Source organism: Thermothielavioides terrestris, chromosome 3 (genome assembly GCF_000226115.1).
Source record: "Thermothielavioides terrestris NRRL 8126 chromosome 3, complete sequence".
Taxonomy (NCBI): Eukaryota; Fungi; Ascomycota; class Sordariomycetes; order Sordariales; family Chaetomiaceae; genus Thermothielavioides; species Thermothielavioides terrestris.
In genome coordinates, this window is record NC_016459.1 from 3,913,470 (window position 1) to 3,934,253 (window position 20,784).

The following is a 20,784-nucleotide window of genomic DNA, read 5'->3' on the forward strand; positions in this document are numbered from 1 at the left end:
CATCCAGCCATACCAAGGCAGGCAACGGCTAAACCCACGCTCCCCAGAATAATGGCCACAATGACAAACGTGGACGAGTCGTTCGGCGCGCTCGGGGGAGGCTCTGTCGGATCATTTGGGGCAGTGATTGCTCCCGACGCTGTGCCGAGTTTGGCAGGGACGGTTTCAGCGTTTGTGGCTCCCATCGTGGCTGCGTGGCTGCTGTGGCGGCATCAGTAGGACTAAGGTTGAAAACATCTGAATTCGAACACCAGAGGGACAAGACAAGAGGGATAGAAAGGCCTCGCTGCGGCCACCCGCCTTGTGCTTTGGGAGAGGGGTATGTGCATCAACGCACAAGACGTGTGGTGGGTTGGACCGGCCGACCAGCAAACAGGTCTCCAGTTACAGTTCCGGTTACTGTTACGCTAACATTATCTGTTTGTCAAAAGCAAATGATGTGCGACTCAACAGCACCCGATAGCTCAAGCGGCGCTGCTAGCACCAGCGTCGTTGCTAAGCAACACAGTCAGGGCACTCGGGTGTCTGGTGATCCGCAGCGTCCCCAAGCTATCCTGTGCAGTCACCGAGGTGGCCGACTAGACGAGACTTAGGCTAGGTCTTGGATGGTTTAGCAGCATTTCACCTTGATCACTACATCCACTGAAGCATCCTGCCTACCGGCAAGCTTGAACAAGACTGGCAACTCTCCAATTTCTCCATCCGTAGGCAATCATTCACCTTCCGTTTCTGGTAGGCGTCAAGCATGGGCTATTGGTCAGCAATGCCCCCGCTTGCGTCATTCGTGGGTAAATTGTCGATGGCCTTATCAGTTGCCCAGCCACCAGAATCCCCAACTCTCTTCTTCTGGAATTTCTTTTCTTCGTAAAATCCCAAACGTCGTGTCCGTGTCTGTGCCATGGACGAAAAAACAACCAACATACTGCCCTCGTACCAGCCGCCCGCGGACGCTCCGCAATGGCGGCGGCAGCGGCCGAGGAGAAGTAGAGCGCTGCGACTCTTGGCACTTGGCTGCCTGTGCTTCATTGCCTTCGCGCAGTGGAAGCAGCTCTCGCGACCTGCAGCTTCGGTGCTGCCGCCGAGCCCGGAACTCACGATCCACGGCCTCTCGGTCAAACGGCTACAGGAAGATTTGGCCACGTGCGCCAAGCTGCGCGCGAAGCCCCAGGACCCAATTGGCGCCGGGCGGGAGCGAAACGCGCGGTACTTGGACGGCCACCCCCCGGTGCTGATCAAGAATGCAAGTGTCTGGGTCGGCGAGCCGGACGCGGGGACGCCGGCAGAAGCAGCCCGAAACGGTACGGGCTACAGCTGGATCAACGCGGACGTGTATCTGGAATACGGGCTCATCAAGAGGGTTGAGCCGTCCATCGCCTTGTCCTCCGTCGCGTCCGACGCGGTTGTGTTCCACGCCCACGGACGCCCATTGACCGCCGGCATCATTGACATGCACAGTCACGCCGGGGTTAATTCGCTGCCCGAGCTTTGGGGCGACGAGGACACCAACGAAATGGCGTCCGACATCACCCCGTATGTGCGGTCCATCGACGGGATCCAACCTGGCGACCATCAGCTCCAGGTTATCAAGTCGGGCGGCGTTACCACGACCCTGATCCTGCCCGGTTCCGCCAATAACATGGGCGGCGAGGCATACGTGATCAAGCTCGCTGTCGGCAAAGCCGACGGCCGCAACGAGGCGAGTGCGGCCGACATGCTCGCCGACCCGGACCGCACCTGGAGGTTTATGAAAATGGCCTGCGGCGAAAACGCGAAGCGCGTGTATGGCAGGCCGGGCCAGCAGGGTCCGACCAGCCGGCTGGGCGAGAGCTGGGAATTCCGGCACGCGTTCGAGCAGGCCACGAAACTGGTGCGAGAGCAGGACGACTGGTGCGATGCTGCGGCCGCCTTGGGAGTCCACCACATGAAGTCTTACCTTCCACAAGAGCTGCGCTGGGAATCGTTGGGGGCTTTGTTGCGCGACCAGGTCCGGTTGAACACGCACTGCTACACCATCCCCGACTTGGAAGCCTTCGTGGACCACACCAACGAGTTCAAGTTCAAGGTCCGGGCCTTCCATCACGCCCATCAGACCTTCCTAGTCCCTGAGGCACGTCAGCTCATCCCCACGGATTATTCCTTGACGAGCTGCAACTGACCCTGTGCCCAGATTCTCAAACGTGCCTACGGGGGGGAGCCGCCGGCTTCTTGTCTGTTTGCTGACAATGCATACTACAAAGCCGAGTCGGCCACCGCCTCGGAATATGCCGGCAAGATCCTGTACGACAACGGTTTGACACCCATCTATGTAAGCGACAACCCGGTGCTGAACGCCCAACATGTGATATTTGAGGCTGCCAAGGCCTACCGTTACGGGCTGCCCTACCACGCTGCCTTGGCTGCCGTGACTACGGCCCCCGCCGAGCGCCTAGGCTTCGGCAACAGGCTCGGCAAGATTAAGCCGGGTTTTGACGCCGATGTCGTGGTCTGGGATAGCGATCCGCTCAGCCTGGGCGCCGCGCCTGTGCAGGTTTGGATTGATGGGACACCGCAGTTTGAGGAGCCAGTGGTACTGAAGAAGCCTCCTGCGGAGCTCATTGTCCCAGACGAGACGCTTGCCAAGATCCTCGATGGCCCAACGCCCATGGAAGAGGTGGTCTTCACGGGCATCTCTAGGGTTCTGTTCAGAAAGGAGGTCAAGGAGCTCTCATCCAACAGCACCGTCGTGCTCTCAAAGGGCAAGGTCACCTGCCTCGGGGCTTGCGAGCCGGAGCTGCAAGCGGCCACCAGAGCGGGCACGCCCGTTATCCATCTCAAGAATGGCCATCTCACCGAGTCGTTCACCGCATTCGGCTCCAAGGTCGGCCTCAACGCCATCGACGCCGAAGCCGACACCGACAACGGCCCCAACTTCGGCGCCTTCACCCGCGCCGAAGACGGCCTCGCGCTCGACACCATCAAAACAACCATCGCCCACAGCCACGGCGTCACCAAGGCCATCTCGGCCCCCAGACTCACCGGCCACGGCACACACCACGGCACGAGCGTGGGCTTCGCCACCGGCGCCAAGACCCCCCTCGGCAAGCACGCCATCTTCGCCAGCGACGCCGCCGTGCACTACACGCTGGACCTTTCCGTCAAAAACGCCCGCCAGCCGGACGTGACCTCCATCTCCGGCGCCGTCGGCGCCCTCCGGCGCAAGCTGCTGCACGCCGCCGCCGCCGCGCGCAACGCGTCGTCGTCCACCCCAGACGCCTATTCGGAGCAGTTCTACCTGCAGCGCGTCGTCAACGGCTCGCTGGCGCTCGTGGTGACCGTGCACAGCGTCGACGCCATCGCCGCGCTGCTGCGCGTCAAGGCCGCCGTCGAGGAGGAGCGCGCGGGCGCCGGCGCGGCGCTGCGCCTCGTCGTCTTCGGCGGCGCCGAATCGCACCTGCTGGCCGACGAGCTGGCGGCCGCGCGCGTCGGCGTCGTCCTCGCCCCGGCCTTCTCGTACGCCCACTACTGGGACCAGCGGCGCGCGCTGACCGGCGCGCCGCTCACGAATGGCACTGCCGTGGATCGGCTGCTGGATGCGGGCGTGCTGACGGGCATCGGGCTGGATGGGGACTCCGACTGGGCGGTGCAGGACTTGGGCTTGTTGGCGGGGATTGTGTGGCGGAATGGCGAGGGGAGGGTGGACGAGCGCGGCGCGCTGGAGCTTGTGGGTGGGAATCTGTACAAGTTGCTCGGCGTGAAGGAGCCGGGCGTGGAGGAGGGCCATTTTGTGGTCTGGGAGGGCAGTCCGTTGGACATTGGCGGCAGGGTGAAGGCCGTGGGCGGCGGTCAGGGGGTTGTTGATGTGTGGAACTGACTGCCTCTCGCAAATGTGGAATAAGGTACATATTTGGAACAATATATCTACCTTGGATAAGCCATCGTTCCCCAGGCGGTCAACGATGTTGGAACCGCTACGCAGGCTTAGGGAGATGAAGCTATCACGATGCAAGCGATATACACAACTAGGATCAATCGTAGTATTAAAGATGTTGTATTATAGGAGAGTTCTCCTAATCAGGAGCCCAGTCTTAGGCAGCAGTTGGGCATCAAGCCGGTAGATCCTAATCTCGGTGGGCTAGCCCGGTGCCCCGGGCCGGGCTAGTTCTAATATACCCCCCTAGGTCGAGCCTCCAGCTCTAGCCTACTAAATCCAGTAATCTATAAAGCTATTTCCAACGCTATGTCCTTCCTAATTTGGCAATTCTATAGTATTGAGGTCCTTCTATTATCGCCCTAATCTACTAAGCTATATATACCTACTTATTTTAATCTTATATATTATATTGTAAATCGAACCCTCTATTTAGCTAAAGCCTTCTTCTAGCCCTAGGTTTCTTCCTTCTATACTACTTAGTAGATATATATCTCGATAAGAGCTTAGATATCTACTAGATTGAGTATTTCTATAAACTTCCTATAGGGCTCTAGTTTTAGCGTCTTCGTTAGACTATTGGCCAATATCTAGTTTAAAGGTATATAATCTACGTTAACCCTCTTATTCTAAGCTTTTTAGTATAGCTAGTAGTTATAAATATCAATATATTTTAGCTTTGTTTATAGTATAGATATCTTAACGTTGATTAGCTAGATTATTTATTTATTATTATACTAGATTAATAGGATCTTATTATCTAGATAGATCTCTAATACCTCTAATAGACGCTAAAGGAATATACTTTCTTTCGCTATTTATATAAATGCTAATAACTCTACTTCTATAGTCGATATAGTTACTATATTCTATTTACTAGCTTACTAAGTGATTAGCCTTCTAAATAGAATAATAGTATAACTTTATAAGCTCTTATAATCGATACTATTGTCAACGAAGCTAATATCGCTAGCTATAATTAGAATATCTCCTCCTCCTAGTTAGAGAGCTTAGAACCTTGTTTAATAAATGTATTATAATATTTAATTAGCTATATAGTAGTGTTCTAGTCCTAGGTTCTAGTTGAACTATATAAGTTTAGAGGCTATAAAGACAATATCTAGGCGTATATTAACGGCTATATATAAGATTAAGCTAACCTTCTTTTAATAGAGCCTAATAGAGCTATAGCTAGCAATATCGTTATATCAAAGTAATTCGCCCTTAGCCATTAGAGTCTCTAGCTCTCCTTCTTCCTAGGCTAGCCTTACAATCTTCTCAATATATACTATTTAGCTAAACTAGATTAAACGCCTTTTATAATTATAATGAACTTCTATATCTAGGAACTATAGGAGGTTATCTCCTCCTATAAACTTATATTTTTCTTATAGCTAGCTAATTATTTCGTTAGCTTAGTATTAATCCTTCTTATAGTAGACGAAGACGATATTATCTATATAAAAGAAGATAATAATACCTTTGTTCGTTATAATATAAGGCTCTTATAGTATAGCCTAGAACCCTAGGTTCTTTAAAGTAGTCGTCAACTCTTATTACTAAAGGAGAAGAGACTTTTATAGGCTATAGAGTACCTTCTTTAGCTTTAAGATAGTTCCTAGTTTACAATAGCTATATAGCATCTCTATATAAATGTCCTTATCGATCTTTATATTGATAAAGGCGTTGACTATATCGAACTACTTTAGCTCTAAGTCGAACTTCGTTATAGTAGTAAGCACTATTCTAAAGGATTATATAGGTAGTATAGCTATATAATTCTCTTTAATAAACCTCTTCTTTTACTAATCGCTATATACTATAAGCCTCGCCTTATACTTAACGAAATACCTACTCTTATTGAACTTATAGACGTATATCTATATATAATCTAGGATCTATTTGCCTTAGACCTCCTTATTATAACAGTAAATCTCTTCCTAGAAGCCTATTACTTTATAGCTTCGAAGATAATTATATTTAGCTTCTAGAAATAGCTAGTCTAATAGATAATCTTTAAATTTAGAATATTATCGAGATATAGGTAGGAGCATCAACTAGTAGATAGATCTAAGCTTACCTTCCTACTATAAATGATCGACTTCTTCTTAGAAAATCCTCTTAGTACTACTATCTTCCTTCTTAATAGCACTAACTACCTTTTTAGCCTTCTTTTTACTCTTTTAAACGAGTTCCTCTCTTTCTTCCTTTATATAAAGGATCCTCCTTAAATACCTATGTTCTATAGCTCTAGGGCCCAACGTTCCTATATTCAAGGCGGCCTCCTATAGCTAGAACGCTCCTTTAGAGGCTCTATATAAATGTAAGCCTAGGAAGGTAGTTGCAATTAAAGCGTTTAGCAGAGTAGGCAAAGAAGTTAGATATTAGAACTCTAGGAAGGTACTAGTAGTATTGCCTTTTACTACAATAGTATCTAACATTTCTTCGGTAGTAGCTAGGCTCTCTTCTAGTTCTTCGAAGATTATTAAAGGTAAGCCGAATACCTCTATTATATCATCTTCCTTAGCTATAAGTATAAGATTGCTATTATCTAGCTAATTGGCATTATTAACGCCTCTAATATTAAGCTAACGCTTTAGCTCTTTAAAGTCTATTTAAAGAATGTTCTATACTATAAGCTTTAGATCGCCTAGGTATATCTACTTCTTATCAAAGATTATATTGTATATATATACTACTTAGTTAATAGCTAGGTTCTAAATATAGTAGATGTTTAAAGAATTATATCCTATAAAGTAGCTAATCTAGGCTCTTAGTCGAAATCGTTTAAAGCGCCTTTCTTTCTTCTTAATAGTATCTATTATAGCGAACACCTTACAACTATAGACCTTTAAATGCCCTTAGTAAAGCTTATACTCTAAGGCTTTTAGACTATCTCTCTTAACGAAGAAGATATAAAAACGATCTAGTAGCGTTATCTACTCTATTGTTAAAGATAGTATCCTATTATAGAGATATACTATAGCCCTAGTGACCTTTAGCTACAGTTGCCCTAGCAACTATACACCAATGGCCATTGTTCTAGCTTTTTCTTTGATTATACCCCCTAAGTGTTTAGTGCCTCCGTTCTATATAGGCGTATTAGACGCTAAAGGCTTTATTTAAATACTTTATCTCTCTACCTAAATAGTAATAGCGCTTACCTATATAAATTCGTTGTTATACTCTAGGACCTTAATATATAGCTAATACTGCCTTTTAAATAGTATAGTAAGGTATTTAATAGCTATTAAGATACTTAGCGCTCTATAGTTATATAGATAGTAGTCCTATATTATACCTAAATAGCAATCTATCGCCAATAATAAATGTTTAAAGCGTTGTCGACCTTCTTAGAAAGGGTATAGATCTAGGGCGATCCTATCGCCTAGGCTATAGTTCAACGGTCTAAGAATACAATTTGGCCTACGTTTTAACTTGCTAAGGCTATAGCTATTATACTCGAACGTTGGTACGCCTTTAATACACCTTCCTTAAAAACAATTGACGAAGTGTTCGAAGGCCCTTAGGCCTATATAGCTAAGGTGTAGGTACTAAGTTATAGTATCTGCTACACTCTCTATATAGTAAGCCCAACGATCGAGTCTCTTCATTTAAATAGTAAAGACTATAGGTATATAGTCTTCGAGTATATATTTAAGAATATATTGTTAAAGCTTCTTCGTAGTATATCTAAGGAGGATATAATTATAGCGCTTAAAAAGGTAGTTCGATATACTTTTTAGCCTATTGTCCTACTAGATCCCTTGTCGATTAAGCTACCCTAAGGACACAATATTATATATAAAGGTTAGGCAATAGACTATATTATATAGTATAAAGATTATAACGCCTTCGTTGTTCTATAGTTTAATATTCATCTCGCTATATCCTTGAATCTAAATAAGGTACTCGCCTACCTAGATATAGTTATTAGGTATAGCCAACTTAGAAGGCCTTTTGAACCTACTTAGATAATTAGCAATATAAATGGTTGACCCTAAATCTAGGATCACTAAGTTGATTAAAGGATATCTCTAGCCTATCTAGAATATAGCTAGGATCGTAGCGAAGCTCGCTATATATTTGCCTATAGCTCTCTACCGCTATATTTTCACAATATATTAGTAACTAAATATCGCTATAATGTTAGTACCTATATCAGGGGCGTTGCCTATATCGAAGACGATACTCGCTTTAGAGGCGTTACCCTCTTCCTAGGTAGTACTCTCTTTAGGAACAATGCCCTCTTTAGGAGTATTGACATCGGCTATATCCACTTTATAGACCTTAAGCTCCTTCGTCGAAAGTATAGCTATAGTAATTTAGGGTGATAGACTACCTAGACATAGGAACCTAGTTTTTCCATTCGTTTCAATGCATTGCATTCGTTGCTAGGGGGTCTAGCCCTCTGATCCTATATATTTAAACGGGCTAAGCCTATCTTCTTCGTCATTAAGCAAGACATTAAGTAGTTGTCAATATACGTTCGTTGACGCTACGTTGGTGGTTCTCCTTCTTCTAGGAGGGCTACTAAGCCTCTCCCTTCGTTGTTCTACCTCTATCTAGACGATAGGCATTTGAGCTACTAAGCTCTGACTATATTCTTATTGTCTTTTATCTTTCCGCTATATCCTACTAGACGTACCTAAGCCGTGTATCTTCCTCTTAGGAGATATCCTTCCTACTACTCGATATACATTATCTTTATCTATTTAGAGGAACACTATATTCCTTTAGGAGCTATCTCATATACCTAGTCCTAGGTATAATAGGGTAAGTTAGTATAGAGGTTTTATACTATTTTAAATAGGGGCTTAATTAAGGAGGAGCTTAGCTCTATATTTAAATAGGATAGTATAGACTATAAAGTCTTCTAAGATTATAGAACTATACAATGCTATATTAATAGCTATATAACAACGATATAGCCAACCTATTAAGGCTCTAGTATACCGATACTAGCATTCTTAGGAGGTATAGAAACCTATTGAGGTATATACGTTCTAGGGGTCTATTGAGACCTTGTCCTAAGAGACCTTCCTTTGCCTAGACAACGTAGAGTATTGAAAAGATATCCTATTATCCCTAATACTTCGAAGACCTATTAAAGCTTTATTATTATTAATATAGTAGTTATAAAATGCTAACCTAATCGAAAGACGATAGTTCTATCCTCCTAAGTAGAGATAGAGGTAGAATTTTCATTGATCGTTATTTTCTTCTTTAGTTTAGTCGAACTAGTTATAGAAGCGGTTAAGTGTAGTAGCTACTTACGAGCTTCTAAGCTTAGAGCTATACCTTTATAATACTTAGCTCTTTCTAATAGTATATCTAGCACTATTTTATATTAGATATAAGGTCTTAGTATAGACTTTTACTTTTCTTCTTAAGAGCTATACTCTTACTACTATTACGCTAGTTAAGTTTAGTATATTAGTTACTAGGAGTATCTAGGTGATCTATAAAGAACCTATAATCATCCTTTAGGGCCTTTAAACTATATATTCTAAAGGAACTTAGCTTTTTAAGAGGTTTTCTTCCTCTAGATAGACGTCGAAAGAATCGACGTTCCTATAGAAGTATATATATTAGTCTTTTTATAGTCTGTCGATATAGTCGTTGCCTTTCTTAAAGACAATAGCTAAGCGCTTAATAACTAGGCTCTAGCGATATATATATACACTGTCTATAGAAGCTCTAGGAATCCTATCGACCTCTATAACACTATTAATTTTAACATTAACCTCTAAGGGAGAGTCTAAGGACGTATCTATCTTATAGCCTTTCTAAGGTATATTAAGCGAAGAAGACCTAGCTAAAGTAGCGTAGACACCTCTTCTATCTTCGCTAAATACCTCTACTCTACCTATCTATATAAAGGTATCTATGATACCACCTTCTAGTCTCTCTAAAGCCGAAGCTCTAAAGAAGATAACTAAGTATATTCTTACTACTACGTTCAGCGCGATCTTTCTAACCCTAGCGAAGGCTAGCCTTTAAGGCTACTTCTCTAGTTAGAATACTATACAATAGATCAAGACCTTCGAGGAGATATATAAGGCTTATTAGGTCACTAATGACAAGACCTATATATATCTATTTGAGCTTTAGTACAATACTACGATCTAGTCTATTATCTATTATTAGGAGAAAAAGGACTAAGAGACCTAGGCAGCTTTTAAAGCTAAGTTTCTAAAGTGCTAGAAAGGCGATAATCCTAAGTAGTATAGTAATAGAAGTTATCTTTGTAATCTAATTAAAGGGAGATACTAGCTAGTTAGTAAGGTTATCTACAACTACTTTAAGTTGATCGATCGTATATATACTATCGCCTTTACTAAAGTTTATAAAGAGCTATAATATATAATTGTTCCAACTATATAGTATACACTTGATTAATAGATCTAGGTAGCTTTTAAGGACTACTAATATACTCTAAAGAAAGACGATAAGGACTCTATCTATACTACGAAGTAGGTAGACTTCCTTAAGTTCGTTTAAGATACTCTTTAGAAAGGTTTCAATGTAGGAGACCTCTTTCTTAAGACCTATAAGCGTAAGATCGATCTATAGAAGTACTACTCGCCTCTAGCTATATTTGCTATTAAGATGACTCCTAAGCTATAGTAATAGGAAGAGGAGGAGCTAAAGAAAGCTCTTATACCTATATTTAACGATATCGACGATCTAGCTAATTAGCTCTAGTGTCTATATATCTAGAAGTAGAAGATCGCTAAGTGGTTTAAATAGAAGATCGAGGCCCTCTATTTATATAGAACTGATCCTACTTCTAACGAGATCGAGGTTCTTTAAATATATTTCTAATAGCAGAGCCGTTTATAGGAGAGACGCGTTAACTTCGTTACTAGCCTATATATTAACAGTTGTCCTCCTAGCTATAGTAGACCTATAAGCTCTAGCTATTACTACTATTATAGTAACTCTAACTATATAGTCCTCGAGTATATAGAAGCTATAAAAGCTATAGCTATAGGTCTAATATATCGCAAAGGTATAGACTACTACCTTAGCGATAGGAGTAAAAAGGGCTATACACTAGCTAAGATAATCACCTTTGCGAAGGCAGATATTAATAGCGTATAAAAGGTTGGCAAAATCGGCTAGCTCGTCCTTATATATATAGCCTATTGCCTATAGTATAATAGTTATCCTATATACTAGGTATACTATCGCGAGTATAAGCGCTTAAATGGTTGTCTATTTAAGCTAGATATGTTCCTAGTGCTAAATAAGCACTACCTCTAGTAGCCTAAGCTATATTAGGAGCCTACAACCGTCTAGACGACGATCAATCGTCTTATATATAAAGGGGAGCCTAAGCTTATCTTCGCCTTCTATTATATAGCGTTTAATTAGTTGTCGTTTTATATAGTTCTATTAAAGGGAGGTCGTATCTTAACTTAGAAAGTTGTCCTATAGCCTACGCTAAAGGCTAATGAATTCCGTCGACTACCTCTTCTTCTCTCTAACTAGGCCGAGGGGGAAGCTAAGGAGGAAGCAGACAAAGAAGTAGAGACTATACTTTAAAGTATACCACCTACTAAGCGTTAGTTTACTAAGGACGAAAGGGAAGATAACTTCCTAATAAGCGATATTCCTATACCTCTAGTAGAGCCTCCTTATATAACTATCTTTAAGAACCTAGCTATAGCGAATTATATAAAGAAAGAGGAGCTATAGTCTAAGCCACCTATATTAAAGGTTACTATATTGCCTCTATATATAAAGGATATAATCTATACTACGATAAAGGCGAAGACTAGTCTAACCCTTAACGACTTAGTCTATATCTCGCCTAAGTATAAGGACGCTTTGATCGTATATTTATAAGGTATTTCCACCAATATCGAGGTTATCGACTACAAAGGGTCCAATATTCCTAAGCCTAATAGACTAGCTACTATACTAAAAGATATAGAGGTCTATATATAGGCTCTATATATCAATGTAAATATATTTAATAGTCCTTGCTCTAGCTAAACTAAGATAGTTCTAGCGATCTTTAGAATTACTAAAGACGGTATATAGGGCATCTATATAGGAAGCCTCTAAGAGCATTGGATTCGTAAAGGTCCGCCTAGAGATATTGACGACTATATCTATACCCTACTATAGAAGTCTATCTCAACGCTTTTAGTCTTATAGTATATAGAACTTAGTACAATAATAAAGGTATAGTCGCTTTCTACTCTATATATCTAGTTTAAGAAAGGTCATTATAATAAGTATCTTACTTTAATCGACTCTAGTTCGAAGTATAACTATATCTCGATAAGCGTTGTTAAAAAGTATATACTACTATATTAGTCTACTAAGGTCGTTTCGAAGGGCCTTTACAGCTTAGTACTATTCCTTAGAGAGATCTAGGTTACTCTTTACCTAGGCAAAGTCGGTATTAACCTTTATTTCTTTATAACTAAGGACACTACTAGTAGATATAAAGCAATTCTCGATACATTGTTCATCAAGGATACCGCTCTAACCTTCAACTACTATAATAGCAATCTAATTACTACTAATCTATTTATAAAGGGAAAGATAGTCTAGATATATATTGTCTCTAAGAAGATTATCTAGTAGAATCGCCTACTATCTCTAATATAACTAGCTATCTAGAAGTAATTCTAGGGATTAACGAAAAGTCCTAAAAGAATCTTTGACTAAGTAGAGATAAAGGAAGGCGAGACTACTCTTAATTTCCTTAATAATAATATAGGTAAAGCGGTTTTTCATTTTATTTTATAGAAGTCCTATATACTACTCTTTAATACTCTTTTTCACGTTATATATTTTTATTCTTTATCTTCTTCGTCTAGATAGACGAAGATCGAATTATTGTCCTATTTAAAAAGGAAGAGGGGGACCCTAATTGGAAACCCCTTTTCTAACTAGGGACTAAGGTAGAAATTCAAATACAAAGTTAGATATACCTTAAAGACGTTTATACTCTAGAAGAATATTATAAACAAGGTTTAGCTAGTTGATTTAGCCCTATTAGATGGCTCTATATTAGAAGGAGACCTATTATAGTAAGAGAAGCGATTTATAAAGGCTAAGACAAAGATATAGTTTAAAAAGGACTAGGACGATCTTATAGTCCTTCGTTTCTTGGATCTTAAGCTAGGCTTAAAGCTTACTAAGGAGCGCCTTTAAACAATACTCGCTACTATAGACAAATTCCTTAATAAGCTAGAAAAGGAGATATTTACTAAGATTTTATAAAACTAAGAAGCTACGCTTATATAGGATTTTACTAAATATAGATATATCTATAAGGATATTATCTTGCTCTAGTATATTAAGACTATCCTATATAAGGCCTAGTAAAGCAAGTCTATTCCAATTCTAAAGCTACTAATATAGAAGGTCATTAATCTACTTAGAAAGAGGTAGATATATAGGATTATCGAGTATAGCTATATAAGCTACTATAATAACTAGTTCCTTATTTTTAAAAAGAATAATAGATTATAGCTTATTAATAATACTTAAAAGGCTAATACTATAATGATCTACAATACTTTCGTCCTACCTACTATAGAAGAATTTAATAAGGACTTTAATAGCTATAAGCTAATATCTCTCTTAGATCTCTTCTCTAGTTACAACTAGGTTAATCTCAATGAGTAGAGCTACAATTTAACGACCTTTTCGACGCTAATCAGTCTCTTCTATATATATACATTGCCAATAGGAGGTACAAATTCTATTGCCTAGTTCTAGTAAGCTATAACAACGATCTTTGGTAACCTTATCCTAGATATTTATCGAGTCTATCTAGACAATATTATAGTAAAAGGTCCTCGATCTAATTATAATAGCTATTTAGATAGAGGGGGACGTTACAAATTTATTGTCAAGTATCTTAAGAATATCGATATAGTATTACTAAATATAGAGCTAGCAGATACAACTATCGCTATAGTAAAGTCGAAGTGGATATAGCTAAAAGTAGTCCTACTTAGTTATCTTTATATACCTAATAGGCGCCTTCCTAAAGAAGTAAAGGTGATTAAGATAAAAAAGTAGAAGACCTATTCTAACGTTAAAGAGGTATATACCTTTATCGAAATAGTTAGATACTACTAGATCTAGATTAAAGGCTTTACAATTATTATAATTCCTCTTTATACTCTAATAAAGAAGGATACTAAATAGACTTAGGGACCTACTAAGCAAAAGGCGATAGATAAGCTAAAGGAGAAAATTACTATTACTCTAGTCCTTACAACGCTCGTCTATAGTGATCTATAGTATAGTATAATCTTCCTAGTTTATAACACTAGTATCCTTAGCTAGGGAGGTATACTCGAGCAGGTTGGTCCTAATAGTAAGAGATACCTATATAGATTCGAAAGCAGTATCTAGTTAGAGGTAGAGAAGCGGTATAATACTATAAAGAGGGAGCTAAGGGGGCTATTCTTCCTCTTAAAGCGTTTTCGCTACTACCTTTTTAGTATACATTTCACTATAGAGACTAATACTCTAGTTCTAGTCTATTAGCTCAATAGTACTATAAACGATATTCTAGATACTCTTATAATACACTAGATTACTTAGATCCATCTATTCAACTTCGAAGTCAAGTATATCTTAGGTCCTAAGAATATTATAGCTAATACGTTGTCCTATAAGCCGCCTAGGCTCTTTAACTATATAGAGAAAGAGTCGAAGGAGGATATCGACAACTAGGTCGACGTTTAAATCTTTATTAACTATATAGGCAAAGGGACTTCGTATCTAAAGGGGAAGCTAGAACCTATCTACCTTTGAGAAGGTTACTTTTAACGTTCCTAGGACATCGCCTACTTTTTATCGACGATAGAAGCTCTATCTAGCTATAGTCTATATTAGAAACGACGTTAGCTTAAAAGGGAAGCGTTAAAGTACTTTGTCGAAGATCGTTACCTTTTCCTCTAAAGTATAAATTATATATAGTGTTATAGGCACGTTGTTAATACCCCTAAGGAGAAGCGTTTAATCTTCGACTAATATTATAATAAGGTTAGCTATTATAGAAGGGAGTCGATATATCGATAAGTGACGAACTACTACTATAAGTATAGTATATATAAAGATATAGCGAACTAGATTTGGGCTTACGCCCTATATTAAATGTACAATACCTAGAGGTTCGAAGAAGTAGCAGATTGAATAGCGCCTCCGCCTTTTCCTTTTACTAAATAGTACCTCGATATCTAATATATATCGTCTAGCTATAGGGAGAAGAAGTATTTCCTCGTCGAGGTTTATAACAATCTTATAAGATATATTAAGGCTAAGATCCTACTAAATAAGTCCTCTAAGTCCATTAAGTCCTTTATCTTACGATATATCCTTTATCGCTAGGGTTACCCTATAGTTATAGTTGTTGATAAAGGCTTTAAGTTCAAAGGCGAAGTTAAGGAGATCCTTTATAAGCTAGGTATTAAGAAAGTCATTATCTCACTATACAATTCCTATATAAATAGTGTAAATAAGGCTAGCTATATCCTAATTGCTACCTCGTTTACAAAGATGACTAATAGTATAGGTAAAAGGTAGAGGGAGCTCCTTCTATATATCTTATATATAGAATATACAACCGTTAGAGGCTCTTATAGAATATCTCCCTTCTTTCTTACCTATAATTATAAGCCTATTAGTCTAATTAAGTTTAATATTCCTATATAGCGAATTCTTACCTAGGACTCTATCTATACCTAGTTGGAGAAAGAAGACCCTATAAAAGTCTATACAAAGCTTATTGCCCTCTATACCTATATCCTCTAGGAAGTAGAATATAATTATAAGATTACTACTAAATAGGTTACTATAGCCTATAAAAAGATAGCTAAACGCTATAATAAGGCCTATAAACGTAAATTTTACCTTAAAAATACAGTTATATCTATCGATAATCTCGTCTTTATCTACAACAATATATACTAACTAGATATAAACTTAGTTTAGAAGCTAGAGTACCATTAGTTTAGCCTATTCTATATTCGGATAATCAAAGATGAAGATACTTACTTCCTAGAGACTTTAGACAATATACCTATCTAGACGCTATATCCTCTAAACTATATAAAGAAATTCTTTAAACTAGGTAACGTCTAGCTAGAAATGGATAGACCGACCTTATTCTATTGTAGAGAAAAGCGTTATAACAGTAGGCATTGCAACGAGGTTAGCGACGAGGGCTATAGCGACAGAGAGCGAGGTTCTATAAATGTATATCACTTGATACCTATCGACGACAATAAAGGAGAATATAGCGTCGTTAACAATACTAGCCTTACCTAGGCAAAGGGAGACTACGCCTACGTCTTTACTAGCCTAGGTAGCTATACTAATTACCTAAATAGGTTTCCCTATAACAATGTTATAGTTCTAGATCGCGACAAGGTCTATAATATAAACGATTGTAACAATAGGTTACTGAGAGAGGATGATATAAAGGATGCTACAATTATAGTTAAAGAGGAGGTCTTTAAAGAAGAAACCCCTAGTCGTACTATAGCGCTTTAGACTAGCTAGACTCGCTTAATTATAAAGGGGGTAAAGAAGAAGCGACCTCGTTAGGAGCTTATTATCGAAATCCCCTATAGAAAACTACCTAGTTTTTAACACTAGCCCTCTAGACGTATAGGGATATACGTTCTAGAAAGGGGGAAGGGCATAGAAGCTATTACCTCTAATAGTTTTACTAACGTTTAACTATATTTCCTTCCTAATACCTATTATTATATTAGCCTCCTATTTACTAGTAATATCTCTATTAGCTATATCTTACTTAGTCTTTGTCTATCTACTATCCTTCGTTTGTTTTTAGCCCTTAGGACCTTATTCTTTTTTGCTAATACCTAAGTTTTCCTCCTAAAGAGTGACCCTACTTTTAAAGGCCTTATAATCATTTATACCTTTTTCTTTTCACTTCTACCCTCTAGATAGATAGTTTCTATTGTATAGGACTAAGTTTCTTAGAGCTAAAGTCAAGGCTAAGAAAAATCTAGAATTAGAGTATATAGTCTTTTAATCTACTATCTATAGGCTAAGCTTCTAGACTATATTCTACCCTCTATCTATCCCTATCCATTGTCTCTATCCCTTAGTAGTATAAGCTCTTATAGTTGACCTAGTACCGTACTATCTACTCCTTAATAGTATCCTTAGCGAGATAAACCACTCTTAGCCTACTTTTTCTAGATATAGCTTCAACCTAGGATTATTCCTTGGATTATATAGGAGATAGCTCTATAAGATCAAGTCCTAAGCTAGGTACTTCTAATTATTCCTATAGACGTAAGTCTAAGTATATTCCTTCTCTAACTAAATATAATTAGTATACTTATTAGTAAAGAGAGGAGTAAAAGAAGTATAGCTATTAAAGGGCTAGGTTATATAGATATCTCTGTCTTCGCTAAAAAGAGTTGTTAAATGTTAGTACGACAGTTTATAGCTTTAGTAAAGGACTTTGTTGCTATAGGAGTATTAGCCTTCCTCTACCTAGAGAGCAAGTATAAAAGGGAAGCGTAGTACTTACTTACGACCCTATACTTAGATTAAGAGAGCCGAAGCTCGATTTAAGCGTATAGCGAGATAGTGTATTTAATGCCTAAGCAGTCTACTATTATAGTGCTCTATATATACTAAACGAAGGACTAAAGTATTATAGTGCTATTTAATTATATCAACTAGCCTATCGTCGATATAAACTAATCGCTATATCCTATACTAATCTTGCTAGTTGCTTAGCAAGACCTACTAGATATATAGTAGTCTAACATTTAGTTAAAAGATCTTAATTATACTATAGATAGCCTTGTATTCGACTAAGATTATAGTATACTCGTTAGTATAGCGTTTATTTTTCAACATTAGTAGATCCTTTATCTTACTCTGAACTACCTAGATATACTTCTAGGCTATAAAAATATTCGTCTTTAGTACTAGCGAAAGATCAATCTAGCGGTTTATAATCCTATATAATAAGGGCCTCTAGTCGTCTACTTTATTAGTGATTTCCTATAAGACGTTGTAGATATACTAGTTGTTCAATATCTTAGTTTTTAGATTGTAAATTCGTATATAGGAGCTATATACGAATTTAAAAGGGAAATAGAAGACCTAACTACTAAGAACCTAATTTAGCTAGAGAGACGAAGGCACTAGAATAAAGTAGCGAGAAGGTTGAAGAAAGGAAATAGTTCTAGGATAGTAAAGAGGAGAGGAAAGCCTTAAGAATTCAAAAGGTGAACGCTCTTTTCTAGCCTATCTCTAGCCAATTAGTAGGCACTATAGGCCTTATCTAGTTTCTTTTACCTAGATTAGGAAAGAGCTAAGTAGCCTTCTTACCTTTAAAGGCTTACCTACCTTTTTTCTCGATTTTCCCACTAACTCTCTTATAATTAACCATTTCTTTCACCTTACCTATCGCGCTTTAGATTTTTTTATAATTGCTTTAATCGGTCTAGATCTTTTTACCTAGAGAGCGACTTTTCTATTGAACTAAATTTTTATATACTATCGCGAACATTACTATAGGTCGTGGTAGAATTCTCGATTTTATAGAGCCTATATAATCTTAGGCTAATATAATCGTCGCTCTAAGATAGAAGTAGCTATTTAGAAAGCTTAAGTTTTATATACTACTAGGTTTATAGAGGCTTGCTAAAGATAGCAATTAAGCGAAGCATTATATCTCCCTCGTAGGGTAAGAGCTAGACTTAAAGATACTAAGTTACCCTAGGGAGACTAGTCCTAAGCTTTTTTTATTTCTATAGACCTTAAAGAAGTACCTATAAAATATAATCAACTAGCGACTTAACTAGATTTAGAGCTCTTAGCTTAGTATAAACCCTAAGATTATAAGCTACTTGTTCCTAGGCTAGTTAGAAGGAAGGTATATAATAGATCGGTTTTTTAAAATTAGTTTTATAGATATAGGTGTTTTACTCTTCGATATAGAAGGTATACTACTTACTAAGGAATAGCTAGAGGGCTAGATAATCCTAGACGTTATATAGTTTTTCTTTCGTCTTTATAAGGACTATCTTTAGTTCTATCTATAGCCTATCTTAGATACTAGTCCTACACTAAAGAAGTTCTACCGGTCTAACTAGAAGGTTATTGCTAATCGTTATCGTTTCTAAGTCTTCTTTTACTTTGTCGATAAAAGATATTAGGCTATTACGATCTTCGACTAAGTTGTAGGCTAGCTTTACTACTTTGACTCTATACTTAAAAGTATAGAGATATATACTAATATCTTATTAAAGGTCTAGATTGCTTTCTAGTCTATCTATAAGTTTACTTAGTTATAGCTATACGAGGAGGTGATTATCTACTATCCTCGGCAAAGTATAGGTTGAGAATATAGATAGTTCGCTCTAGAGTTTATATAGACTTTTCTTTAAAAGCTTTGGCCCTACCTTCTAGACGGATTAATATAATTCAAGATGCCTTAGCTCCAACTATATTAGAGAGATAGTAAGAAGGTTATATAGCGGCGTATATTATACTTATAGTTAAGAGCTTATAGGAATACTCTCGGTACTTTCAAGGATTGCCTACTCTATACTAAAGGAATCTCTTCGCTATAGTAGAACAAAGGCAAGATGTATAAGCTCCCTCTAGACCTATTGTCTCTAATCTAAGAACCTATATAGCCTATACTCTTAGAGTATAACGAAGATAAGGTGATCAAAGTCCTTTAGGGCGACGACGTATCTACGCCTAATAAGCTAGATATTCCTAGGCTCGACGACCTACCTATATATATCTATAACTAATTTAGCGATATAGAACTTAGGACCTTAGCTATGTACTTAATGGCATTTAAGTAAGCCTAGATCCTTAACTAGAGTAAGAAGGGACTAATCGCTACTATATAGCTAATCCTTATACCCTAATCAAAGTAAGAGGTAGCGTACTAGGCTTACTACTATAGGATTGTAGGGCTCCCGCTAGACGGATAGCTAAGTAGTAGGCTATCTTTATAAGACTCTATAGGCGACCTTGGACGATAGTTGTAAGCTACGTTTTTAGTACTTAGGGCCGTTCTACTACTCTAACTAGAGGACTAGAATACTACTTTAGGGCTATTGGCTATACTAGTAGAAGATCTTAACAATATATCGACCTAGGCGAACGTTGAGGCTAAGATTATAGAGATCGCTACGATATAGGCGACTACGACCTAAAGGCTCGTAGACGCCCTTATAGATAAGTTCGACTAGGAGTACTTCCTTAGTAGTATGTAGGTCAAAAAGCTTAGGGCCCTAGTATAAGCGGTACTCTAGATAATAGCACTCGATCTCTACCTCTAGAAGGAGGAAATGCTTGTCTATATATTTATAAGGAGGCTAAGCGCCTAGTCCTAAGTGTAGTGGGGTAGGTTAGTATAGAGGTTTTGCACTATTTCAATAGCTCTCTTAAAGTATTTAGCTAGTTAATATAGTAATAGATCTTCACCTATATCGCTCTTTACATTGTTAGCGAGGCTACTCCTAGACCTCTTTATCCAAAGCCTATTAGCCTCTACTTATAGAGTTAAATTAGCCTTCAAATTAGCCTCTATATAAGCCTTAACGTATTCTCTAGGTTCCTACCTAAACAGTATACTCTTAGAGTTTAAATAGTAGTACCGCTTAGTTAAATAGAAGTGATTGTAAATATAGTACTTCTTTAATATACTCGAGGACCTTATAGAGGTACTAAGAGTTATAAGCGTACTTAGCTTATATTTAGAGTAGGATTAGCCGATTCTAGCTCTCTCTTTACAACTAGTTTAGCGCCTAAAGCGATACTCTTAATCTTCTAATTGCTTAGGGTCCTTATTTTCTTTCTCTCTAAGGCTATATATTAAG

At 39.0% G+C, this 20,784-nt stretch overlaps 1 protein-coding gene across 1 annotated transcript; it reads left to right on the plus strand.

Annotated features, from left to right (window-relative positions):
* Positions 1-763: 763 nt before the first annotated feature.
* On the plus strand, positions 764-3,850 carry THITE_125001 (uncharacterized protein; the record flags this gene model as incomplete). The annotated part of the gene is made up of 3 exons (XM_003654628.1): positions 764-784; positions 971-2,107; positions 2,168-3,850. The coding sequence occupies 3 exons, from the start codon at positions 764-766 to the stop codon at positions 3,848-3,850; spliced, it is 2,841 nt and encodes a 946-aa protein (XP_003654676.1).
* Positions 3,851-20,784: the final 16,934 nt, after the last annotated feature.